Source organism: Piliocolobus tephrosceles, chromosome 8 (assembly GCF_002776525.5).
Source record: "Piliocolobus tephrosceles isolate RC106 chromosome 8, ASM277652v3, whole genome shotgun sequence".
NCBI classification, from domain to species: Eukaryota; Metazoa; Chordata; class Mammalia; order Primates; family Cercopithecidae; genus Piliocolobus; species Piliocolobus tephrosceles.
In genome coordinates this window covers 145,524,744-145,552,107 of record NC_045441.1, presented here as the reverse complement: position 1 = coordinate 145,552,107, position 27,364 = coordinate 145,524,744, and the positions used below count along the sequence as shown (strand labels likewise).

The 27,364-nt window shown below is 40.7% G+C and overlaps 1 protein-coding gene and 1 pseudogene across 2 annotated transcripts in view; one reads left to right on the top strand and one right to left on the bottom strand.

Moving 5' to 3' along the window:
* UBE3C (ubiquitin protein ligase E3C) overlaps positions 1-27,364 on the bottom strand; it is a 139,620-nt gene that overhangs the window by 53,579 nt on the left and 58,677 nt on the right. Inside the window, exons 11-15 of one of the 2 annotated variants that reach the window (XM_023225329.3) lie at positions 19,796-19,882; positions 14,096-14,253; positions 13,716-13,948; positions 9,287-9,430; positions 4,116-4,220 (exon numbers count right to left, since the gene is read on the bottom strand). In XM_023225329.3, coding sequence (XP_023081097.1) covers positions 4,116-4,220; positions 9,287-9,430; positions 13,716-13,948; positions 14,096-14,253; positions 19,796-19,882 — 727 coding nt within the window. The remainder of the gene's footprint in view (positions 1-4,115; positions 4,221-9,286; positions 9,431-13,715; positions 13,949-14,095; positions 14,254-19,795; positions 19,883-27,364) is intronic. The other variant, XM_023225330.3, reaches the window with a different exon arrangement.
* On the top strand, positions 21,853-24,597 carry LOC111551446 (annotated as a pseudogene).

Sequence of the window (27,364 nt, the reverse complement as noted above, 5' to 3'; positions counted from 1 at the left end):
GCTGTCCTTTCATACTTCTACAGTTAACTATGTTTTCTAATACACCCCAAAGAAATCTCTAATTGTTTTATTTAATGATGCATAATATCTAAACATAGTAAAACAATATAATTGCTTTATGAAGCAAAATAGATCACCTTAAAAATTATCATCAAAGATTCACTTTCTAGTTTTTTTTTCCATTTGGTTGTGGCAGTATTCAAATAAAATAGACATAGTATATTTTCTCTTATTTTTCATCTGTCAGTTCCTCTCATCCCTTATTTTTGGTCCTTGCAATTTTCTACTTTTTGATACAGGATCTCACTCTGTCACCCAGGCTGGAATGCAGTGGTGCAGCCTCAGCTCACCATGACCTCTACCTCCTGGTTTCAAGCGATCCTCCCACCTCAGCCTCCCGAGTAGCTGGGACTACAGGTGTATACCACCACACCTGGTTAATTTTTGTATATTTTGTAGAGATGGAGTTTTGCTATCTTGCTCAGACTGGTTTTGAACTTCTGAAATTAAGCAAGCCACCCGCCTCAGCATCTCAAAGTGCCTGGGTTACAGGCATGAGCCATCACGCCCAGCTGGCCCTTGCAATTTTTTTTCTTTTTAGATGGAGTCTCACTCACTATTGCCCAGGCTGGAGTGCAGTGGCCTGATCTTGGCTCACTGCAACCTCTGCCTCCCAGGTTCAAGCGATTCTCCTGCCTCAGCCTCCCAAGTAGCTGGGATTACCGGCGCATGCCACTATGCCCGGCTAACTTTTGTATTTTTAGAGATGGGGTTTCACCATGTTGGCCAGGGTGGTCTCGAACTGACCTCACGTGATCCGCCCACCTCAGCCTCCCAAATGCTGGGATTACAGGTGTGAGCCACTGCGTCTAGCCACCCTTGCAATTTTTAATGAAGGAATTTTTATCCTGTAAAATTGCCCATAATCTAGATTTTGCTAATTGCACCCTCATGGTGTTGTTAAAGATGTACTTCTGACCGCTCTGTTTCCTGTAATTTTGTAGTTAGATGTAGAGGTTCCACCACATTTAGATTTAACGTTCTGGCGAGAACGTTTCCTAGGTCGTGGGATGCTCATTCATCGAGAGGCCCCCATCTCTGCTTATCACTGCAGAGGTGAAACCTACTTCGAGTGTGGGTGTGTGCACTGTATACTACCAGTTGGTGATGAGATAAGGGACTTGTGCCAAAATGTAAATCAATTAAATCGCTAAACACACTGCTGGGTTCAGTTGACATCTTCCCATCGCACAACTTTCTGGAGTAAAAAAGAGGTGCAGTCATTTGCATTCTGGGCCCAGACCCTCCTCTCCTGGGAAGCCAACACACCATCTCAGACCAGCAGACCCCAGACAAGTGCTGCACCTGGAGTGGCACCGCCCTGGTCATCTCCTTCACCAGAGCCTGCAACAGGCTGATTCCAGTTTGCAAAAATCATTTTCATGTAGTATTGGCTGGAATACTTCTATGCAAAAGATCACACATCATCACTTATCTGTTCTGCCTGAGGTACAGTTTATAAATGAAAGGTGGGTTAAATGCTTGAGTACTTCTTTTTTTCAAAACAGTATTCAAAATAATGAGACGGTTCCTTTGCATCCTACAAATATGACGATGAAGGGTTTTGTTAGTGTCCTTGCAAACTCAAGAGTTAGCTGCTTTCATGAATGCTTCCAGTTTCCGCCCATGACCAGCTACAGACAGGCTCCTAACCCTGTCTCCCAGCCCCAGCCACCCTGCAATGGCTTCCTCGCTCTCCAGCATGACAGAACACTCCACACCCAGTGTGTAGGGTCCTCCCAGACCTGGAACCAAGCACCGTGCCAGGACTGCTTCTTTTGCTGTGAAGTGACCCCGGCCTGGGTCCTGGAGCTATTCACTGCCGCAGGATCTGCCACCATTGCTATACCTTGCCAGTGGGCAGAGTCAGAGGCAACAGGCTTAACTACCAAATACCTCATGAGGACATAGTCACGCTTATAAAATTTTTCTAAAACACTCCTGCTTTCTCTCCTCTAATATTTCTGTGACATGGTTTCTTTTTCTTTTTCGAGATGGAGTCTTGCTCTGTCGCCCAGGCTGGAGTGCAGTGGTGCGATCTCAGCTCACTGCAACCTCCACATCTTGGGTTCAAGCGATTCTCCAGCCTCAGCCTCAGCCTCAGTCCCAAGTAGCTGGGACTATAGGCGCACACCACCATGCCCGGCTAATTTTTTGTATTTTAATAGAGACTGGGTTTGACCATGTTGCCCAGGCTGGTCGCAAATTCCTGAGCTCAGGCAATCCACCCACCTTGGCCTCCCAAAGTGCTGGGATTATAGGCATGAGCCACCGTGCCTGACTGACATGGTTTCTTTTATACCCTCCACTACTCCTACTCCCAAGAATCTGAAATGAATCCAGTTATGACTTTTTCTCAAGAACAAAACTGAATATACCCTATGTCCCTCTGTTAACACCACTTACATTTTTTGTTTTTTTTTTGAGACAGAATCTCGCTCTGTCACCCAGGTTGGAGTGTAGTGGCACGATCTCGGCTCACTGCAACCTCCGCTTCAGGGCTCAAGGGATTCTCATACATCAGCCTCCCCAGTAGCTGGGACTACAGGGGGACACTTACCATGCCCGGATAATATTTGTATTTTCTTTCATTTTTCTTTCTTTTTTTGAGACGGAATTTTACTCTTGTCACCCAGGCAGGAGTGCAATGGCGCGGTCTCAGCTCACTGCAACCTCTGACTCCTGGGTTCAAGTGATTCTCCTGCCTTAGCCTCCTGAGTAGCTGGGATTACAGGCATCTGCCACCACACCTGGCTAATTTTTGTATTTTTAGTAGAGACGGGGTTTCGCCATGTTGGCTAAGCTGGTCTCGAGCTTAGCCAACCTCAGGTGATCTGCCCGCCTTGGCCTCCTCAAGTGCTGGGATTAAAGAAGTGAGCAATCATGATCGGCCTCTTTTTTTAATTTTTTATTGAGACAGTTTCACTTTTGTGGCCCAGGATGGAGCGCAATGGCACAGCTTCAGCTTATTGCAACCTCCGCCTCCCGGGTTCAAGCGATTCTCCTGCCTCAGCCTCCCAAGTAGCTAGGATTACAGGTGCCTGCCACCACACCCGGCTAATTTTTTATTTTCAGTAGAGATACAGGGTTTCACCACGTTGGCCAGGCTGGTCTCGAACTCCTGGCTTCAAGTGATCTGCCTGTCTAGGCCTCCCGTAGTGCTGGGATTGCAGGCATGAGCCACTGCGCCTGGCCACTTAAATTTTTTACTAACGTATCATACTACTGAATCTGCTTTGGATATAAGTGTTAGTAATATTCAAATTTGTGTCTGTTCTTTCAGAAAATCAAGGATAAAAGATTGGTGTAGTGGCTCACATCTGTAATCCCAGCACTCTGGGAAGCCAAGGTGGGAGGATCCCTTCAGGCCACCACAAGCAAACATAGCAAGATTCCGTCTCAAAAAAAAAAAAAACACAAAAATTAGGCACAAGATCCATCTCTTTTAAGTACTAGACATACATTAATACTAACAAAAGCAAAGTATTTTTCAACCTCAACAAAGAATTATTAGACTTTAATATAATCTCAGGTTAAAAAGGAAAATTGAGGATAACTCAGAATATAATTTTAAGTCAATGATACTACTATATGTCCCATTAAGAAGTTGGCGTAGGCCGGGTGCGGTGGCTCAAGCCTGTAATCCCAGCACTTTGGGAGGCCGAGACGGGCGGATCACGAGGTCAGGAGATCGAGACCATCCTGGCGAACACGGTGAAACCCCGTCTCTACTAAAAAAAATACAAAAAACTAGCCGGGCGAGGTGGCGGGCGCCTGTAGTCCCAGATACTCAGGAGGCTGAGGCAGGAGAATGGCGTAAAATCCAGTGAGCTGAGATCGCACCACTGCACTACAGCCTGGGTGACAGAGCGAGACTCCGTCTCAAAAAAAAAAAAAAAAAGAAGTTGGCGTAAGAGTTAGTAATAAGGTTTATCGTTACTAGTCGTATAAGTCATAAAAAAATAATTTTAAGGGCTTAATTCTTCTCCCCCAGAAAAACACAAGCTGAACGTATATTTTTAATGATAAATATTAAAAAGATCTTTCAATATCACCTTATCTGCTTTAATATCTTCTTGTTCTGACAGCCAGTGGTTTGGAGGACAAAAATTTCTCCTAGTGTCTCTGGACTTCAACATTTTCACTAGATTGGTGATAACCTGAAAAGAAAGAACAAATACGTGTCATACACATGAGCTCAGCAGCCACAACGCACAGTGAGCAATACATTCACTAAGGAGGCGCGCACAGCGGTGGTGCAGGTACCCGGTCGAGCCGAACACCAAACCTGCTCACAGAAAAGGTTTCCATCACAGTAATGTATACAAAGCAGTTATCTGCCAATACGTGCAGAACAACAAACAGGAATACATGTACCCGGTAATTTTTTAAGTTACAACGGAGGTGGAGATTAAGCTTTGAAACACAAATTTGGTGGCAGCTAAATGATAAGAACTCATGAACACAAAGAAGGAAAGGACAGACATTGGGATCAACTTGAAGGGAGAGGGTGGGAGGAGGGAGAGGGCAGAAAAGATGACTCTTGGGGACCAAGCTTAATACCTGAGTGATCTAATGATGTGTACAACAAACTCGATGACACGTTTATCTACGTAACAAAACTTCACATGTACCCCCAAACCTAAAATATTAAAAACAAACAACCCCCCCACCCCACAAATTTGGAAATGTCTTAGCTCATCTGAGTTCTAATGAAAGATACCTTTAAGTGGTGCAATTTTGTAAAACTTTTTTCTGAAATAGCATTTCTGAGTTTTCTGAGAAACAACGTACTAAGGGCACTAGGGGAAAAAAGCAGCACCCCAGACATCACTGTCACATCTCCCAAAGAGAAAAACAATTTCAGCATTTGCCTCACATAAGCAAATGAAGTTAGGTTTGTGATCATAACTCTAGAAAAATCGAGTCTGATCTCCTTGATAACCTTTCCAAACAGTCTGGCCTGGACACACTTTGCTATATCATCACAGGTTAGTATTTTATCATGGCTTTAAAAAACTACAATATTCTTTCAGAACAGTTCCTCTCTGGTTGTGCAGTGAGTTCCTCACAAATAGAATCCAACTAGCCACCTTGGAACCTAGCAGGTACTAAATGACTGACTTGGGATCAAAAATTGTAAATTTTATAATATATGATTAAAGAGATCTAATAGCACTACTTTAAAAAGACCTAAAGTTCTCTATCGAATAGAAATGCATTTTGTAATAAACAAAGATAAACCAAAATTGTAAATCCAACATTTTAAATGTCTACAACCAGGACTGATCATATAATTACTACAGAGCTCAAGACAACGTTTTCTGAAAAAATTGGCCAGGCCTGTACGCATGCTACCTCTAATTAAAGACAACGGAAATCATCACAGAAAAAACAAAATCAGGACAATCTGATTTATAATATACCCATCGGATAGATTAGAAATAAGATTTCTAATATATACTGATTTATAATAATTTATATTATATAATTTGTAATTATAAATTAATATATACTATGTATCTAGTATATATAATATATAAATTTATAACATATATATTAGAATATGGATATATTAGATATATTATAAAGATCACACAATCAATTGTTGAGATTTCCCTTTAAAATTCCATAATTTAGCATTTACATACAATGAAATACAAATGCTTATTTTATGAAATGCAAATCCAAGGCATGCAGGGATACCAGAAATTCTGTGTGCCTAAGGAAAAAAGGGAAGGGTCCTTGGGTTGATATCTCAGGCCACTGCAATGTGGACACCCCTTGAATGACCTACCCATGGACAGAGAAAAAGTGTTATTTGAGCAATTTGCTCATGCAGATAAAACTGCACAGTAAAAACCCACTCAAGATCAAAGATACACCTTTATAAGTGGTGGGTATCTCTTACCAATTCAGAAGTGGCGATTATCTTGTGGCATTTTAAAACCTATCACAACGCTATGGAAATACTATCCTTCTTAAACGAGTGGAAATGTTCAGCTAAGTAATCAGGGTACAGTGGAGTCAGTTATTCCTCGACCCTTGACTCCGTGGTGTTGCTCAGGGGCTCAGCTGCACACACAACATCTTACAATTAATGGTTTCTTATGCAGCCGAGGCAGACTGGGGAGAACCTCATTACTGGTTCTGTCTGGTTAACTGTTTGGCTGAAACAAAGTACTGTCATTGACCTAATACAGTAATTCTTGAAAGTCATTCATTTTATTCTTCAAAAGTAAAGATGAAATCTCACTGAGCTATGCTAATTACATGTGCTATCCTTGTATGGGATAAATTCAGGTAGTACACACACAACACACACCCTTCCAACAGTAACAGAAGTACAATCTTTTTGTTTGAAGATGATCGTGTCTGGTCTTTCCATTTTTATGACCAATTAAATTGATACTTTAAATCTAGATTTAATAGTTACCATGCTGAAACTGGCCCTTTATAATCACCCCAACCGTTAACAAAGGTCATGCTTTCTGACATATTTACATATTTAACTGCATCAGCCCACAGAATCCTGGGGTCCCTATGAATTTATCATCCCCAAGGAAACTTAGCTTTACTGAGGGGGTAACTTGCTCCAGGTCGGGCAAGGGGAAGATCAGGTCTGCCTAACTCCTAGATATCTATTTCTATTCAATCTCTGTTCATGAGAACATATATTTTCTATAGATTACAAACATTATCAAATTATATGAGACAAGTTCTCATTTACATTCTTCTACTAAATTATTATAAAATTAAATGTTAAAAATTTCAATATAGTGTATCCTCTTTCATATTTCCAATCCTAAATATGAAAAAAGAAGTAACCACATGTTACCAATATAACATGCCAGTATCATGGATTCTTGGTGAATCAAAAAAACGGGGTGGAGGGAGATGGGGAGAAAGGCGGAGGAAAGGAGAAGGTAAAAAAGTGAGTCCAGCCAAGGGAACTATGTTAAGGACAGGATATCAAGATAGAAGGCACTGTGGTAAGGCATGGTTTAATAAACATCAAATATATTTATATTTATTTATATCAAATAACATATTTTTAGTATAAATATGTCCAAAATATTGCTTTCTTTAAAGTATGTCCACAATATTGCATGGGAAATAATGACATTTTTTAAAGTAATTGTGATTTATCCGTAATTCAATTTTTAACTAGGTGACCTGTCTTTTTATTTGCTAAATATGGCATGACTAGCCCTGGACCAATTCCCAAAATACTTATTTAGAATATCAAATACCAAACCTTAAAATTCAACTAGGAACATTTTTCCCTCCTTTACATCAACTATTTTTCTCCTAAGTTTTTAACGAAAAATATAAACATGAAAATTTGACTGGATCCATTTTGTGATCTTGAAACACCTTAACACACTCCTTTCTTCCACATTCACTTTCAGAATCACAAACTCAACTGCTCTACAATTATCTGGCACCAAAAAGGGGAAGTTTGTAGAGGCAACCATGCCCAAATCACATAAAGTGACTACATCTGCTCAAAGTGAGTTAGAGCCTGTGGCTCTTAAACCTTTGCTGCATTTTAGAATCACCTGGAGTATATGAAAAGCCCACCACGGGCATGCCGCCATCACTGACTCCAATTCAATTAGTCTGAGGTGGAGCCAGTCGAGTTTCCCACTGCTCCCCCAGATGACTCTGATAGGTAGTTACGACTTGAGAACCAGTGTGGTAAGTTATATGAAATAAGATAGCAAACACTGGAACAACTAGCTGTATCTAGCTGAATATACACAATTTTAGTGGATTTTAAGTTCTGAAATACAATAGCATTATGTTCATCTGATGTGTTAACTCTTGTCCCTCCTCTCAAGTTCTTCCATGCTAGATCAAAACATTACATTAAATAAATGCAGAAAATACATTATTCAAGTACTAATAAATTTATTCAGAAACGCACACACTGCCAGGCATGGTGGCTCACACCTGTAATCCTAGCATCTTGGGAGGCTGAGGCAGGCAGATCACTTGAGCCTAGGAGTTCAAGGCCAGCTTGGGTAACATGGCGAAACCCCATCTCTACAAAAAATACAAAAATGAGCCGGGTGTGGTGGTACATGCCTGAGTCCCAGCTACTAAGGAGGCCAAGGTCAAAGAATCACTTGAGCCTGGGGGGTGGAGGTTGCAATGAGATCGAGCCACTGTACTCCAGCCTGGGCAACAGAACAAAACCCTGTCTCCAAAAAAAAAAAAAAAAAAAAAAACCCACAAAGGTACACAACTGTTACACATGCTCGATTTTAATGTGCCATTTGAATGAAAAATAGGTGATGCTGTAAGCAGGTTTCCCTTAACTCCAATATTAAAAAGATCAAGTAGATAACTGCTTAGAAACATACCAACTCCTTATAAAAATCACACTTGGCAACTGTTCAAGGTAAACATTATAAATTAACAGGCACTGTTTTCACAAGATCTCTATGTTTGAGAGTTCATGGCAATGATGATCATAAGAAAATCTTGCTTAACTGACCTTGGGGAAATATTCTTAAGCACTAAGTATATTATCACAAATGTATATATAAATTAGACAAGGCTATCAATCCTAAATTGTGACATTTCTTTTTTTTTTTTTGAGACGGAGTCTCGCTCTGTCACGGGGGCTGGAGTGCAGTGGCCGGATCTCAGCTCACTGCAAGCTCCGCCTCCCAGGTTCACGCCATTCTCCTGCCTCAGTCTCTGGAGTAGCTGGGACTACAGGCGCCCGCCACCTCGCCCGGCTAGTTTTTTGTATTTTTTAGTAGAGACGGGGTTTCACCGTGTTAGCCAGGATGGTCTCGATCTCCTGACCTCGTGATCCGCCCGTCTCGGCCTCCCAAAGTGCTGGGATTACAGGCTTGAGCCACCGCGCCCGGCCAAATTGTGACATTTCTGTATGGAGACGATGGATATTTAGATACAGTATTGCAACCAAAAAATTAAGTACATATAGTCCAAGTTTTGAAGGGCAACTGAAAGACTAATTGCATCATAACATAAAATAAAAGTATCTTTTTTTTTTTTTTTTTTTTTGAGACGGAGTCTCGCTCTGCCGCCCAGGCTGGAGTGCAGTGGCCGGATCTCAGCTCACTGCAAGCTCCGCCTCCCGAGTTTACGCCATTCTCCTGCCTCAGCCTCCGGAGTAGCTGGGACTACAGGCGCCCGCCACCTTGCCCGGCTAGTTTTTTGTATTTTTTAGTAGAGACGGGGGTTTCACCGTATTAGCCAGGATGGTCTCGATCTTCTGACCTTGTGATCCGCCCGTCTCAGCCTCCCAAAGTGCTGGGATTACAGGCTTGAGCCACCGTGCCCGGCCAGAAGTATCTTTTTTATCTTGAATGTGACACGTAAAATCTGGTAACTAAAACCAAATAACTGAGTTAATTATTATTATTTTTTTTTTCTTTCCAGAGTAGACGTAGTCCTGAAACCAGATGAGTTAGTTCTTTAAAAAGCAAAATACAAAGCATACTTAGCACACAATTTCCAGGTTCTGAAGTGCAGTAAATGTGTAATGTGGGAAATACATCCAAGGAGAATGGATTTTTACAATTTGACTTCATAAGAATATATAAAAGTAATGTGTCAGAAAAAGCTCTAAGAACAGGACCTTGTTGGAAAACAACCGTTTTCCTCAACTGAGTTGTGTCAGGCGAGCAGCAGCTGGTGCTTCTCTCCTGTGTGCTTCCACAGGCCCAGCCTCTGCGGTTTGCTGTTTCCCACTGTCATCAGCTGAATGTATGTCTCCTTCATTACATAGTGATACTGCAGGAACAGGCCCCAGTGTGAATTCATTCATGATCCCTTAGCACAGAGCTGTGTCACTACAGGTGGGATGCACACTGTGAATGTTCAAGTAACTGAGAATAACACTCCAACTATGAAAGTCATGAAGCATCTGGTATGCACTGCTGCTGTCAAGGGTTAACCCAATTTTATATAGCCCCTAGTTACCACTTGTTAACCCACTTATGCCTAGTGTTCCATTATTGGAACGCTAAGCTTGTGGGATTTACATTCTACTGCTCAAGGTCATGGCCAAAGCCTGATTTTTTCACACAAAAAATTTGCAACCTCTGGCATAAACAAGTTAAAAACTGGTGTATTTTGAAAAACAGTATTCTTCAGCACATATTTAAAACATTATAAAATTACTTCATATAGTATCCACTTTAGTCAAAAAACAAAAAAATGAATCAAATCTTCATAACGGAAAAGGCTATGGCATAGCGCTACAAGCTTTAGGTCTCTTGGTTGTAACATGGACAGCTAAATGGCCGCATTTTAGGATTATATTAATAGGGCACTGCTGTTGCTTTCCTACTTTTTAAAAATAGCTTTTTGGAACTGAAAAAAATACAACTTAACCACTAAGGAAGTAAAAAACTCACAATATGGGTCTCTCTCTCTCTCTCTCTCCATACAGACATATGGATAACGAGGGCATGAGAACCTTCCTCATTCCCTGCTACTTCCTCCTGTTTCCCTATCACAGGAGGTAACTCCTGTTAAGTTTGGTGGATGCACACAGACATCTCAAAACAGGATTTCCTATCTCATCAAGCTAAAGTAATTATAGCTATAAATTACACTTCAAGAGGAGTTTATAAATTTGATAAATGCATAAACTGTTTTAGCAGTGTCAAGGCAGGGCTTAGAAAGTGACCTCAATTCTTATAGTGACAAAGAAAGATGACTCTATCCACTTAAAATTCTATGTTTCTGTGACCAGCCAACAGAGCCTCTCACACAAATGACTTTGGGAGGACCATGATACGACTGAAAAATGAAAATGGTCAGTGTTGAAGGAGTCAGGTCTCATCATTTGCAATTCTGTCAAAATCAATGGAAGGCAGGAGATCATGGGCAAAATGCTTTTGCCTTCTTTGGTTGATTCTACCTCGAATTCTTCAACTCAAATTTGGTACAATAATAATATGAAAAATGCCAATAAAATTTTTATTCTTTTCAGAAGGGGAATGTAGAATAGTAGCTGGTTCCACCATCATATACATGACCTCAAGTATAAAAACAAATTATAGTATCTTTCTCGCAGAACTATTGCATTAAACGAATATAGGCAAAGCTCTTAGAATACTGCCTAAAACAGTTAATTACAGTTACACGTGTAAGTTCATATATCTTCATAATATAGTATTTTCTTAAAAGAAAAGCTAATAGCAGCTGATTACTCAAAAATTATGCAGTGATTTTTATTTTGAGGGGCTCAGCTCAACAGCAGGTAGCATAAAATGGTTTGGAGGACAGGAGGCCAAAGAACAGAAATCCTTTAAAAAAAAAAAAAAGGTCTTTAAACAATTCTAAACTCAAAAGGTCTTAGAACAACTTATTTCAAACCTAAAACGATCACCACCACCACCAACAAAAAAATAAACATTCACCCTGTTTTTTTTTTTGAGAGAGAGTCTCACCCTATGGCCTAGGCTGGAGTGCAGTGGCACTATCTCGGCTGATTGCAACCTCCGCCTCCCGGGTTCTAGTGATTCTCCTGCCCCAGCCTCCCCAGTAGCTGGGATTAGAGGCATGCATCACCACACACAGCTAATTTTTGGTATCTTTAGTAGAGATGGGGTTTCACCATGTTGGCCAGGTTGGTCTCAAACTCCCGAGCTCATGATCCACCTGCCTTGGCCTCCCAAAGTGCTGGGATTATAGGCGTGAGTCACCACACCCGGCCTCACCCTAATTCTTAAAACCTTCAATGTTTAATAAAGTGGCAGGGAGTGATTTTGAGGCATAAAGAATTCTGTACAAACTCTTCACTTAATGCTTAACCAAAACAAAATAAGGTCAGGGTGGAAAAGACCTTCTATGGCATTATTAAGTTCAGAGATTTCTACATACTAAAGATAAGCCTGTCATATGGAAATTACGAAGCTCTCAACAGGTGCTATAAAACAGTGAAACGATCTGATATCACACACAACACCTGATATTCCACATCATGGAAAGCTTTATTGTTAATAAAGACCCCAGGCTTTAATCAAATATGGAAAGGAAAACAAACATGCTACCTGTAACACCCATGTCCAGGAAAAGCTTAGGTAAGAATTGTAAGTTTTAAATAGGTGAGATTGCTTATTTTTTAACATAGAAAATTTGCAAAATTGTCGATCTTTAAGAAAGGATATAGTGAAGGCTTACCATGTGACCTTTCCAGTTTACTTAGGAATACAGAAATAGGTAATTAAAATAAATTGTGCAAACATATATTACATCAATCTGCCCAAATTATAAATTCAATGATGCATTAGGACTGTATTCACTGCAATCAAAACATTATCAGTTACTGCTGCTGCTGCTAATGCTCATGCTCCTAAGAGAAATGTGTTGTAAAACCAGGCAGAACGGGCTGGAGAGAGACTCTCATGGACCTGGAGGATGAATAAGCATTCCTTAATTAGCCCATCAGGGTAAGTGCAAGCATTAATGGGCCCTTCCTAAAGTCTAGCTTGACATCTTTCTCCAAACACAGCCAAGAAGAAAGTTCCATTAGCAATATTAATACAAGCTTAGTTGATCATTTTCATTCAATTAACTTCTTTCAATTAAATAGATAGCTTGACAAAAGCAGTGATAAAAGACCCAAAGGGACAGCTGATGACTCGAACTGAACATTAGTGTGCGAGAGGTCGCTGGTATTAAACGGACTGTAAATCCAGCATTCAATTTGGAAAATGCACTTCTTCTGCTCTCACTCCTTTAATGAGCAATTTTAGCTGACTAGATGTGTTTGCTGCAGAAATTTCATGGCAAGTCAAGCACCCTTTTCCTTTTCTTTTTTTCCGTCCCAACGGTTACATTCTCACTGGCGGTGGTTTCCTGCCAACACTCCAGCCATAGTAACTCAAAACTTCACTTTCTGGTTAAGAACGAAGATATGTTAAAATAATTTATATACAACTAGCATTAAAAATTAATGACCTATTTTACCTTGTTAATCAATTTTTGGAAGGTTTGAAAAAATAATAAAATCTAAGAAATATTTACTCAAAAATAAAAACATTTTAAAAACTGTATTTATATTTCATCGTGTCACAGTTAAGTAGTTAGGGCCACATAGAAAAGATGCACGTAACAAGGTTTAAAAAACATAGTTTTAAGTGAGACAAACGTAAATTAAAATGAAAGTAATTTTAGTTAATTAAATTACCTTAATCAAAAGTACTAAAATTACTTTTCTTAATTAAAAAGTTGTACAGGCCAGCTGCAGTGGCTCACGCCTATAATCCCAGCATTATGGGAGGCAGAAGCAGGAGGAACCCATGAGGCCAGGAGTTTGAGACCAGCCTGGGTAACACAGTGAGACTCTGGCTCTACAAAAAAACTAACAAATTAGCTGGGCATGGTGGCACATGCCAGCAGCCCAAGCTCCTCAGGAGGCTGAGGTGAGAGGATTGCTTGATCCCAGGAGTTCAAGGCTGCAGTGGGGTATGATGGTGTCACTGCACTCCAGTCTGGGAGACACATCAAGTCCATGTATATATTTAAAAAAAAAAAAAAAAGTCTTGCAAATTAAAACATGTCTGAAACAAACCTGCATTTTTATTCCTCTGCAATGGTCAAGACAAAAATGCGTATATTTTTCAATGTCAGCAAACAAAAAAAATACATATACTCTATACCTTAAATAACTGAATCCATCGTTTCTGTTCCATCTGTATGCATTGTTGCATTTCAGAGCTAGTAGTAACTCCAATACTCTGAAATGCTGTAATATATTCTTCTCGAACTTCTGGTTTGGTTTCTGGATAAGCCAACTTGATGATCCCCAGGCATGCATCTCGAAGGCATCGAGACAACATTATCAGCTCTTCTAAAGTAAAAGGCATCATTGATGATTGTCTTTGACCTACAACTAAAAAATACAATCCAATTTTCTATCATTTCTTTTTCCATCTTTTAACACACACTGCAAGACTTAAAAAGTTTAAAGCTTTTCTACTGTCTACGAAAACTGATGGGCCACGTGGCCAGCAGCAAACTGGTTTCTCAAAATCCTTACCTTCTATGGGATCACCGAAGAATTCGTTATCATGTATGGAAATTAGTGAATGACTAAACAAGGAGCTAAAAAGGTAAAAGAGTGGGATGATTCGACTAGAATCTTCAAAAGACATAGGAGAACCCCTGGATATCACCTGAAGCAATGGTACCATAGACCTTGAATTAAAGAAAAGAAGAAAAAAAACAGTCACTTTACAATTAGTCTTAGTTTGGGAACTAATTAATACATAACATCAAACAAATATCATCAGGGAAAGTAACATTTACATTAGGAATTAAACTATTTAAAGGCAAGGTAAACTCACCATGGCAATGCAGGTTAATAAACAGCATAGATTAATACATAAAATAGCATACCACCCCATTGATCTCACTAAGGTTCCTGCTACCTACATCAACCGGATAATGAAGTTACTAAGAGTGAGCCAGTCGTTCCCAGGCTGAGGCCCTAAGAAGAGTTCTAATAAGGCCGCTATTCAAGACACACATGTACTTTACTTTTATGAGGAAACCATCCCCCTTCCCGTCTACTCAACATATTTAATAAAGGCAAATCATTCTGCTCTCAAGAAAAATTCATCCAGCGACTTACTTGTGGTAAGGCTGAAAGTTATTCAATATTGAAGCCAAACTGTAACCTTAAGAAACAAAGTTTTCAGTTCTCTACAGTGGCCTTGTTCCCACTGTTTGCTTTATTCATCAGCTCCCATCCTGCTCCTGCTTTTACAGCAGCTAAAGTGGTCTTTACTCAGCAGCCTCTGTCACCCATCAAGAGCTATATGATAAATTAATTAGCCAGGTGTAATGATATGTGCCCACAGTCCCAGTTACTCTGAAGGCTGAGGCAGAAGAATGGCTTGAGACCAGGATGCGGAGGATGCCATGAGCTGAGATTGCGCCACTGCACTCCAGCCTGGGCAACAGAGCCAGATTCTGTTTCAAAAAAAGTTTAAAATGTTAAGAAAAAAAAAAAAAAAAGGCCAGGTGTGGTGGCTCACACCTGTAATCCCAGCACTTTGGGAGGCCGATGTGGGTGGATCACAAGGTCAGGAGTTCAAGACCAGCCTGGCCAACATGGTGAAACCCCGTCTCTACTAAAGACACAAAAGGCTGGGCGCGGTGGCTCAAGCCTGTAATCCCAGCACTTTGGGAGGCCCAGACGGGCGGATCACGAGGTCAGGAGATCGAGACCATCCTGGCTAACTCGGTGAAACCCCGTCTCTACTAAAAAAAAAATACAAAAAACTAGCCGGGCGAGGTGGCGGGCGCCTGTAGTCCCAGCTACTCGGGAGGCTGAGGCAGGAAAATGGCATAAACCCAGGAGGCGGAGTTTGCAGTGAGCCGAGATCCGGCCACTGCACTCCAGCCTGGGTGATAGAGCGAGACTCTGTCTCAAAAGAAAAAAAAAAACACACACACACACAAAATTAGCTGGGTGTGGTGGCGTGTGCCTGTAATCCCAACTACTTGGGAGGCTGAGGCAGGGAAATCACTTGAACCTGGGAGGCGGAGGTTGCAGTGAGCTGAGATCATGCCATTGCATTCCAGCCTGGGAAACAGGGTGAGACTCCGTCTCCAAAAATATAAACAAACAAACAAAAAAGAGCTACGATATATTAAATTGACTTATTTCACCTAGAACTTCTTCCTTTTCTCTCGTTTTTAAGTCTGGTTCCTTGTCTTATGGAACATTTAGCTAACACAGAATCACCTGCAAGCTCTTTCTATAATGTCCATGGTCCCCTCTACCAAGTCAAATCAATCACAGGTTAACAGACATTGTGAGCAAGATCACTCTCTTATCTCCCCAAATATCCATTTCCACAGAACTACAGGTATATAGTAGATGAAAAGAAACCAGGAGTCAGGATCTACAAATCACATATGAAAGCAGAGCAGAAGGTAAGACCACTTGTTACAATTAGCAGGGCCATAAGAAGCTTGGCTGAGCCATCTGGAGCTTTTGAGTCTCCATGGTACAGGGTACAGGGGAGGGCACTGCCATCATCAACTGCTTTGAGAACAGGAACCCACATGTGCACCCGAAACTATTCCCACAGAGAAGATACGCTATGTCCACATGCTACACAACCGGAGCATACATGATTCCTATTTGCAGTTGTGACACTCTGCATTTAGCACTATGCTGAATGGATTCATCAATTAATGAATGAATGCCATCCATCCAAAATTTAAACGTTGAAGGGACAAAGCACAATTGTTCTACCTCATTGCGGAAGCCAAGATGACACAAAAAGTGGGATTGGCAAGAAGGATACGTGCCAATGCTGTCCTGCAGACAGGGCATGAACGAGACACAAGTCTCTTAGTTCTCTGCTGACCACTCTTTCTGCTATAAACACTGACTCAAATATTCCTCTGAAAACAGGTCAATCTCAAGGACTTACATGCAAATAAAAAGTCTGTAACTTACTGTAATGGAAGAGACATTGATTCACACATAACTCAGGGGAGCTAGGTGAATTACTGACCACCGATGAGACCCGAGGCAATCCCTAACCTCTGTCTAGATCTTGAGAACAAGGGTTTTCACATTGCGTGCCAGTGGGAACCACTCCTCCTCCTCGTTCAACGTCCCCTACCCTTGCAAAGAGCTTTTAGTCTTAAGAACGGATTCTTGCTTTAACAGGTTTCAGAACACTACTGTAGACTGTTTTGAGATTATTTATCAAACAGCCAACACTGGCACCTACTGCCCACACTGAAGACTTCTGGGCAAAGCATCTCTGCTGTGTCACAGTCAAGGGATGCCCAATGGAAAAAGTACCAGCTGGCTACGGGTTCCTTCATCTTCAAGAAGAAGGAAACTAAACTGGCTGATTACAATAGCAAGTACTGAAAATCAGGTAATGAATAAAGATGTTATTTGCAAAGTGTCTGATGTGCCAAAATTCACTATCCATCTGGAGATTGTTTAAATGTGGTCTGCTAGACTGGGGTGAAGAACAGTGCGTCTCGGTTGGCCCCCAAACCATCTGCACCTCAATCACCTGATGAGCCTGTGAGGCCGTCGCAGTCTCCAGGGTTTCTCACCCAAGTCTTAGGGCAGGATCAGAGAATGCGATTTTTTTTTTTTTTGAGACAAAGTTTCCCTCTTGTTACCCAGGCTGGAGTGCAATGGCACAATCTCGTCTCCTCAGAATATGCATTTTAACACGCTCCCCTGATGGTACTTCTGCCCACTAAAGCTGAAAGTCCTAGCAATGCAGGCCTTACTGTGAAACTATTTTTGACTTGAATTGAGTGCCAGTTTCAGAAAATTAGTCATTTCATTTTAAACTTTATTCCTAGTAGGAAATATGAAACATATACAGATGGTGCCTGACTTCCAATGGTTCAATTTAGGATTCTGCAACTTCAAGATGGTCAAAAGCGATTCCCATTCAGTAGAAACCGTACTTCGAGTATCCATAAACCATTCTGTTTTTTCACTTTCAGTACAATATTCAATAAATTATATGACATTCAACACTTTATTATAAAATTGGCCTAGTGTTTGATGATTTTGCCTAGCTGTAGGCTAATGCAGGTGTTCTGAGCACGTTTTAGGTAGGCTAGGCTAAGCTGTGAGGTCTCAGTAGGCTAGGTGTCTTGAATGCATTTCAGCTGATGATATTTTCAACTTACAATGGGTTTATCAGAACACAGCCCCATTGTACCTCAAGGAGCATCTGTACTGAGAACGTATTAATACACTGTCAGTTTCTTCAGGGACTTCATTCTAATAAATTAAACAAGTAAAAAGACATTCAAATTCTCAAACTGTCTTTTAATAAGATTTATAAAACTACCCTATCATAAAATAGTATTAATAATTTAATATAATTAACAATATCCCACTTTTCTTTCACACACCATGACTCCATTTCCTTAGCAAGAGACAAATGCCATAAACAAATAAGCAATTATCAGGCAGAACTACGACAGCGTCTCTGTTGCTAAGCTGGGGCACTTATGGGTAAATGACAATTTCCTGTCCTAATGATTCTCAATCTCCTTCTGCCCGAAACAAACCTGTCACTAATGAAAACCAAGGTTGGCATAGTCAGAAGTGGCTGAAATGCACCAAAAAACACAACAAAACATACCTAAAATCCTGTATTTTGGTTTGGAAATGAAAGAAAAGATTTCTCAAGACAGTAAATCATTCTAGGAGTCTTTCATCTAGAAAGCATTTCTACGAGTGCTTTAGCCACCCATTGTTGATGCAAGATAAACTCAACCTTTAGGAGTTTCAGCAGTCACAGTGGCAGCATTAAAACTCCCTGTTACTCACTCAAGATGCAATTTAAAAAATGAAAAATTTTAAGTAATAATATTGGGAAACTGACGTTCCCCTTTCGTGAGTATGAACTGTGTTGCCCAGATGATTTGAACACCAGTTCCATCATAAAGGGGCTGACTGTGCCTGGCTGAATAACACACGAATCTCTTTTGCTCTACATATTGCATGAAAAAGCTCAAAATCCAGAAATCTCAACAAGAATTTTTATTATGACTGCACACAGCAAGTCAGATTGCAGATGAGCATGTGTTTATATTTTAGATATACCGCCCCAATCCACCAAAAGTTCTTTCTTCTAACTTCTTGTTCCTAAAAAGAAACCAAGACCACTTTCCTACACTCTTACCCTACAACTGAGATGTGTCTTCCCACCACCAAATGAACTGGTTCACAGCATGGAGTCAGTCACGGTGACTGCTACTATCCCCACTCTCAAGAGCATGACGTGCAGGTGGCATCTTGTAAGTTTAGTCTCCAATGAACTGAATTACACACTTCATCTTTTCCGATTACAGTACAGGGGGACTGGCTCAGACTTCTTTTTTTTTGAGAGGAAGTCTTGTTCTCACCCAGGCCGGACTGCAGTGGCACAATCTCGACTCACTGCAACCTCCGCCTTCCAGGTTCAAACGATTCTCCTGCATCAGCCTCCCGAGTGGCTGGGATTACAGGCACGTGCCACCATGCCCGACTAATTTTTGTATTTTTAGTAGAGATGGGGTTTCACCATGTTGGCCAGGCTGGTTTTGAACTCCTGACCTCACGTGATCCACTAGCCTCGGCCTCCCAAAGTGCTGGAATTACAGGCGTGAGCCACCGCGCCCGGCCGGCTGAGACTCCTGGCAGAGGAAAAATTCAACAATAGAGTACTAGGCTAAGTCAGTTTACCATGAAGGATTTTAAGTATGAAATTCCTACCTATTACACACTCAATTAAAATATGTATGTCAAAGATGCTATTTTTTAAATTACACGATTCAAATAAGAAAAATCTAATTATTTTAACAAATGTTTAAAAATGTCTACACTGTTCTAATGTTTGCAGCAGTCTTAAATTTACTTCAAATCTGTATTTTCACTGTGAAAAGAATAGTAAAATCATATGGAGCAAAGTAGTTTCCAAATGTCTACCATTTTAAAAATGGCTAGGATATTTAAAGCAAACTTACCTTCAGATAAAACCATACTCGCAATAATATATACAGATAAGTAACTGTTAAGATTAGACACTGATTTTTCTTTCTGTGCAACTGAGACCATCTGGAACTTTCCTTCTAATAGGAAATAAGTCCAGTATAAGCAGGACTTAAAAACAGGTTCTGGCAGCATTTCTGATTAGGCTGCTACTTCCTGTGCCTGTGAGCTCAATTTATAAGTCTGTATAATACATACCCTGTGATCATCCGTGTTGACATGGAAGATATTAGAAACCAAAGATGTCTCAGAAACCTGGCATTAAAGGCTAAACTGTAGAGAAGCCTAAAAAGGAATAGGGGAAAACACAGAACAGTAAGGAATTACTTATTCAAAACATTTCTTTAAAAAAAAAAAGCGATACACTGAAGATCAACATACAGTTTAGCAAACCTCTGTGCTAATACCACAAAAAGCTGCCTCAGACAACCAGCCATTTGATAAGAACACCGAGACACGGCTCCCAAAGCTGTCAATCTGCGCTGTTACCAAGCTAGGAGAGCACCTCCTCCCCCGTGGCTGTGAGACCTACCCCAAAAGATGAAGATATAACTTGTTTTCATACACAAGTCGAACCTGCTCCCCCTCTGCTACATATCATATTAATATGCCACAATATTCTATATTACTATTGTTATTACTGCTAATACTTTTTTTTTTTTTTTTGAGACAGGGTCTTGCTCTGTTGCTCAGGCTGGAGTGTAGCACCACAATCTCGGCTCACTGCAACCTCTACCTCCTGGGTGGAAGTGGTTCTCCTGCCTCAGCACCCTGAGTAGCTGGGATTACAGGTGCCCGCCACCATGCCTGGCAAATTTTCGTATTTTTAGTAGAGATGAGGTTTCACAATGTTGGCCAGGCTGGTCTTGAACTCCTGACCTCAAGTGATCCACCCGTCTCAGCATCTCAAAGTGCTGGGATTACAGGCGTGTGCCACTGCACCTGGCCTACTTAACACGTTTAAAATTTGTAGACTCAAGTCACTTTTCTTGAAATACAAAAAAATGTGTTGTTAACACCTCAAAAATAAATCTAAAAAATGTATCTTAAAAGACTTTTGGCCGGGCGCGGTGACTCAAGCCTGCAATCCTAGCACTTTGGGAGGCCGAGACGGGCGGATCACAAGGTCAGGAGATCGAGACCACCCTGGCTAATACGGTGAAACCCCGTCTCTACTAAAGAATACAAAAAACTAGCCGGGCGAGGAGGCGGGCGCCTGTAGTCCCAGCTACTTGGGAGGCGGAGGCAGGAGAATGGCGTAAACCTGGGAGGCGGAGCCTGCAGTGAGCTGAGATCCGGCCACTGCACTCCAGCCTGGGCGACAGAGCCGGACTCCGTCTCAAAAAAAATAAAAAAATAAAAAAATAAAAGGCTTTTAGGCCAAGCATGGTGGCTCATGCCTATAATCCCAGCACTTTGGGAGGCCAAGGGAGGCAGACTGCTTCAGCCTAGGAGTTTGAGACCAGACTGGGCAATGTGGTGAGACCTTGTCTCTATGAAAAGTTGGGCGTGGTGGCTGGTAGTCCCAGCTACTCATGAGGGTGAGGTAGGAGAATTGATAGAGCCCAGAAGTTCGAGGCTGCAGTGAGCCGAGATCACACCACTACACTCCAGCCTGTGTGACAAAGTGAGATCCTATCCCAAAACAATAAAAATAAATAAAAATTAAAAACTCTTCCTCTATAATATTAGATTTTAAAAAGATGAACTTTGTGAAGAATGCATGAGCATTTAAATTAGTTCTATGTTGTATACTGCATGTTTGTGACAGGATAAACATTCTAGCCATAATTGTGTAATCAGCTAGCATAAACATTTTTTAAAGAGATGAGGTCTTTCAAAATCCAATAAAAAAAATCTCGTATTTGATCGGTTATTTCCTGCACTCAGTCCAAAACATCAAATGCATTGTTCCATATCGGCACTTTCTGAGTACACCATAGGAATTATGGAGTAGTCATTAAAAAGACAACAACAACTGAACTCCATTCTTATTTTAATGTAATGCATTTTGAGATATCCAGATGGCAATAAGGGTACATCATTGAAAAAACAGTGAAAGCATGAAAGAGCATGTGAAATTTACCTAGAAGCAGGAAATCTTAAGCTAGAAAGAATCTATTAGATCATTCAGCCCAGCTATCTTTCCACTGTCATGTGGGCTACAAGCAATGTTTGCATAAGAAAATAAAGGGGCAGTAATACATCTGTTCTAAGGTCCTTCCAGCTCAGAAGTATTATGATTTTATGAAAACATGCATGATGTTTATCAGTCACACACCATGACAAAGTGAGGACACACTGCATTCATTCCAGCAAGAGCAGAATCCCAAACGGAGTCTCCAACAAATATTACTTAATATTATTAGAAAATATTACTTAATAAATATTTAATATTATTGGAAAAATGAAAAAAAATGGTAATAAGTTAAAGGAGACCAATTAAGACATGTAACTAAGTATGCTGTCTGTCATTAGTGTTCGAGCAAATTTCCACTTAAAAATCACTCTGAAATATGGCCGGACATTGTGGCTCACGCCTGTAATCCCAGCAGTTTGGGAGGCTGAGGTGGGCGGATCACTTGAGGTCCGGAGTTTGAGACCAGACTGGCCAACGTGGTGAAACCCGTCTCTACTAAAAATAGAAAAATGAGCCGGGCGTGGTGGCAGGCGCCTGTAATCCCAGCTACTCAGGAGGCTGAGGCGGAAGAATCGCTTGAACTTGAGAGGTTGAGGTTGCAGTGAGCCAAGATCACAACACTGCACTCCAGCTGGGCGACAGAGTGAGACTCGGACTCAAAAAAAAAAAAAAAAAAAAAAACACTCTGAAAAAGATTATCCTGTTGAAAAGAGGAGCTGTATTAGAAAATGATAATAGACACCTTATCTCTGAGATATTTAAAATCCTTACTATATACCTGATAAGAGTGTTAACTTTTTTTCTTGCCTTTGTGGAGTTTTATTTGCTAAGAATACGCAACCGTCATATGGAAAAAAGAGTAAGAAAAAAGCTATGAAAAACATGAACTTTTGAAATAATTTGAGAAGGTAGTATTTGCTTATTTTCTGTTTAGTCGAGAAACTTTTAAAAAAAATGTTATTAAAACAAAACAAGGCAAAATAATGTTAGCCACATTTCCTCTCATCTACCCAGAAACCATCAGTCAATACCCTGCTATAAATCCATCCAGATCCTTGTGTGTACACATGGAAACAAAAATGAGTTCTTCCTACATGTTCTAAGAGAGTTTGTAACTAAGATTATAATTAACATCTTTCCATATGAATGTATACATATTTCTGGAATACCATTTTCAGAAATACAAATTTAAAATACACATTTTAAAATTTGTATTTCAAGCTAATTTGAGAGAATATTTACTGAATCACTCAATAAGCAATAATAAAACAAATTATTAAACTTCTAAAAATAAATTTCTGGGCCAGGCGCTCACGCCTGTAATCCTAGCACTTTGGGAGGCCTAGGTGGGTAGATCACCTGAGGTCAGGGATTCGAGATCATCCTGGTCAACACGGTGAAACCCCGTCTCTACTAAAAATACAAAAATTCGCTAGGTATGGTGGCATGTGCCTGTAATTCCAGCTGCTCAGGAGGCTGAGGCAGGAGAATCACCTGAACCTTGGAGGTGGAGGCTGCAATGAGCAGAGATGGTGCCACTGCACTTCAGCCTGGGTAACAGAAAAAGACTCCCTCTCGAAAAAAATTTAAAAAGACAGACAAATAGAGCCAGCGGAAGGTGGCGAAGGGCAGCAGGCCTGAGCTCGGTGCATGGGAGACAAGGTCTTCTGGGCTGTGACCTCTGAGCACGCGGGATTTGCAGAACTTAATACGAATGTGAAGAACTTGCAAAGACACTTGAAAACAGCCAAAGGGATGACATATCAAGAAATAAATTGGCCTTGGCAGAACTGTATGAAAATGAAGTGGAGTGCAGATCTTCCAAGTCTGATAGACCTAATGCTGCAGTCTTCAAGAGCCCACGGACACCACCTCATCATCATTCCCAGGTGGAGGATACAGACTGGGTAATTCCTTTTGTAAGCAGTCTGAATATATCTATGGAGAAAATCAGCTGCAAGATATTCAGATTTTGCTTAAACTGTGGAGCAATGGTTTCAGTCTAGATGATGGAGAGAGAATTGAGACCTTACAATGAATCAACAAATGCTCAATTTCTGAAGTCTGCTGAGAGAGAAGAGAGGCTGGGCACACTGGCTCACGTCTGTAATCCCAGCACTTTGGGAGGCTGAGGTGGGCGGATCACAAGGTCAGGAGATCAAGACCATCCTGGCTAACACGGTGAAACCCCGTCTCTACTAAAAATACAAAAAATTAGCCGGGCATGGTGGCGGGCGCCTATAGTCCCAGCTACTCAGGAGGCTGAGGCAGGAGGATGGCGTGAACCCGGGAGGCAGAGCTTGCGGTGAGTTATCGCGCCACTGCACTCCAGCCTGGGCAACGGAGCAAGACTCCATCTCAAAAAAAAAAAAAAAAAGAGAGAGAGAGAGATTCCCCTGGAGCTTCAGTGCCTTGTTCATGGTGGCCAAGTGAATTCGGATATGGAGGATCATCAGGATCAAGAATACCTAAAACCTAGATTGAGGTTCAAGGCTTTTAGTGGAGAAGAACAAAAACTTGAAAGCCTTACACCTGAGGAGGATAAATCAATACTTAACGCAGTTGTTCTTATTGATGATTCAGTGCCAACAACAAAAATTCAAATCAGGTTAGCGGATGGGAGTTGTCTGATACAAAGACTCAATAGTACACACAGGATCCTGGATGTCCGGAACTTGGAACTTTATTGTACAGTCTCGTCCTGAATTTGCAGCTCTTTATTCTTGTGGCTTCATTTTCGAATAAAGAGCTAACAGATGAAAACCTGACACTGCTAGAAGCAGGTATTCTTAACACTGTGTTACTCCAGCAACTAAATAATACTGTTCCTGTCCATGCAGTAGCATGTGGGAATAGATGATGTGTCATATTAGTAAGGACAATATCTCCAGCATTAAAAAAAAAGATGATTATTTTTACAGATAAATTTTGGTTTTATTGTTATTCTGTCTTCCAACCCGAATATAGACAAATTTGGATCAGGAATAGACCTTGAGATAAGTATGTTTGAGTTTTCAATTGAAGGACTGGCTTATGTTGATAGTTTTTGGATTTGTAGGCAAATCAGTTTGTTACATGCTTAGTGTTAATGTAACAACATTTGTTTGCAGAAAAAAAATGGACAAAATCCCTTTCTGAGAAATGCATTTGGTAAAATTTGCACTAGTTTCTTGATGCAGCACTGACCAACAGCCACTAAGAAATCTTTTTATCAAATAAGTTGAAAATCTGTAATAAATACTGAAAAGTGTCTATTTTGAAACTGATCATACAATAATTATTTATACTATTAAGATTTTACACATCCTTTTTACTTACTAGTAAATTTATTTACTATAGATATATTACTAGGTTAGATATATTACTAGCATCAGAAACTAAAGTCTTGCCTTGTATTTTACAGAATTATGACTGTTGTGAACTTAAACAGAAACACATAATGGTCAGCAATTCTTTTTTTTGAGATGGAGTTTTGCTCTTGTTGCCCAGGCTGGAGTGCAATGGCATGATCTCCGCTCACCGCAACCTCCGCCTCCCAGGTTCAAGACATTCTCCTGCCTCAGCCTCCCGAGTAGCTGGGATTACAGGTAAGTGCCACCACGCCTGGCTAATTTCTGTATTTTTAGTAGAGACAGGGTTTCTCCTTGTTGGTCAGGCTGGTCTCAAACTCCTGACCTCAAGTGATCCACCCACCTCAGCCTCCCAAAGTGCTGGGATTACAGGCAGGCTGAGCCACTGCGCCCAGCCTAAAGGTCAGCAATTCTTAAGAAGATATGGTAAACAGCAACAACATTTCAAAATCAAGTAATTACAGCCCCTCCCAAAGCTTGCCTTGATCACATTCATTTATTCATTCAACACATTTTTCTAGGAAACTCACTATACACACTAAACACTCTTCTATGTGCTCAACCTAGAATGTCTTCTCCAGAACAAGACTAGTGTAGAAATACAGGAATGTATATTCTGTCAGACAGACTAGATCAAAAGAATTACCAGCATAAATGTTTGCATTTCTGAAGCCAGAAGTTTTTCCTTCTTCCCAGACACCACTTCATCCTTAGTTATCACTTCTGGTTAGTTTTCCATCGCCACCATAACAAGTTACAAAATATGGCTTAAAATAGCACAAATTTATTATCTTAACAATTCTATAAGTTAGGAGTCCAAACGGGTTGCGTGGTGCTTTTAAGATCAGTTTGTTGGCAGGGTTGCAGAGGAGAATCATTTCCTTATCATTCCACCTTCTAGAGGACATCCACATTCCTTGGCTTGTGGCCTCCTTCTTCCACCTTAAAAACCAGCACTGTTTCATCTCTACGACCCGTCTGTTATCACATCTCTCTGACGCCAGCCTGGAGGGGCTCTCTGCAGGACTCATGATTAAATTAGGCCCAGTGGATAATCTGGGCTTATCTCCTTGTCTTGAAATCCACAATAACCTTAATTACATCCGCAAAATCTCTTTCACCATTTAAGGTTACATACAGGTTTGGAGATTAGGACACTAACATTCTACATGGAACATTAGTCTTCTTGCCTACTACAGTGCCTCCCTATCCCCGCTCCACCCCTGTGTTAAAGATTCAGATCCATCACAAATAAATTTACATCACTCATAGGTGCTCAAAAGTCACAACCCATTATTACAGCATCAACTCTAAATCCAAAATCTTATCTGAGTCTCACCAACACCAAAGTCTCAAATCTCACATTAAAGCCATCTAAATTTGGGAGCGGATCTGGGTGTGCTTTCTGGGGCATAATTCTCCTCCATCTGTGCACTTGCGAACCTAGAGAACAAGTTATCTGCTCCCAAGTATGATGGCTTGACAGGCATACAGTAACAGTTATACACATTCCTGTTCAAAAAGCAGAAATTGAGATGAAAAAAGGAGCCATCAGCACCAATCAATTTGCAAAACCAGCCAGGCACTGCCCTTTAAGTTTCAAGGCCTGGGAGTAATCTTCAGCTCACTGCTCAGTTCTCTGGGCTTGTGACTGTCTCAGTCATCTTTACTTTTTCACGAAAGGTAGCACACGTTTGCAGCTGAGTATCAGCTTATCAGTTTGTTTCTTCTTTTATGTTCTCTAAAGCTTTCTGTTAAAAATGGTGGTTTTCTGCTGCTATAACATTGTCAAGAAACTTGTGGGTCTCTTACGTATGTCATGGGGATTCACTCATTTAGACAGGAGGCTCCTCACATATCTTTCCTGGAAAATCCTGTCTCTATTTTTGGCTTTTTCTGAAATAGCTGAGAGGATCTATGATTCACACCCTTAATCTCTTCAAAGAGCCTTTTGTGTGACTTGATACTCAGATCTTTTGATGTTTCTGAAGTATTAGCAGGTTATACAGCCATACCTTTATCACTCTCTCTAGAGAAGGCCGTCCTGACAGTGAATCTCTTAGTTTTAGTGGCTGTTGCTTTGAATAGGCCACGAATTTCCCACATCATCAAGTCCTGGTTTCTTTATATGTAACAGTTTTTCCCTCAATTTATCTACCTCCTTCCACATCTTACTATAATCAACAAGAAGACAGCTGGCTGTACCTTCCACAGCTTGCTTAGAAATATCCTCAACAAAATATTGAAGTCATCGCTTAAAAATTCTCCTTTACCCAT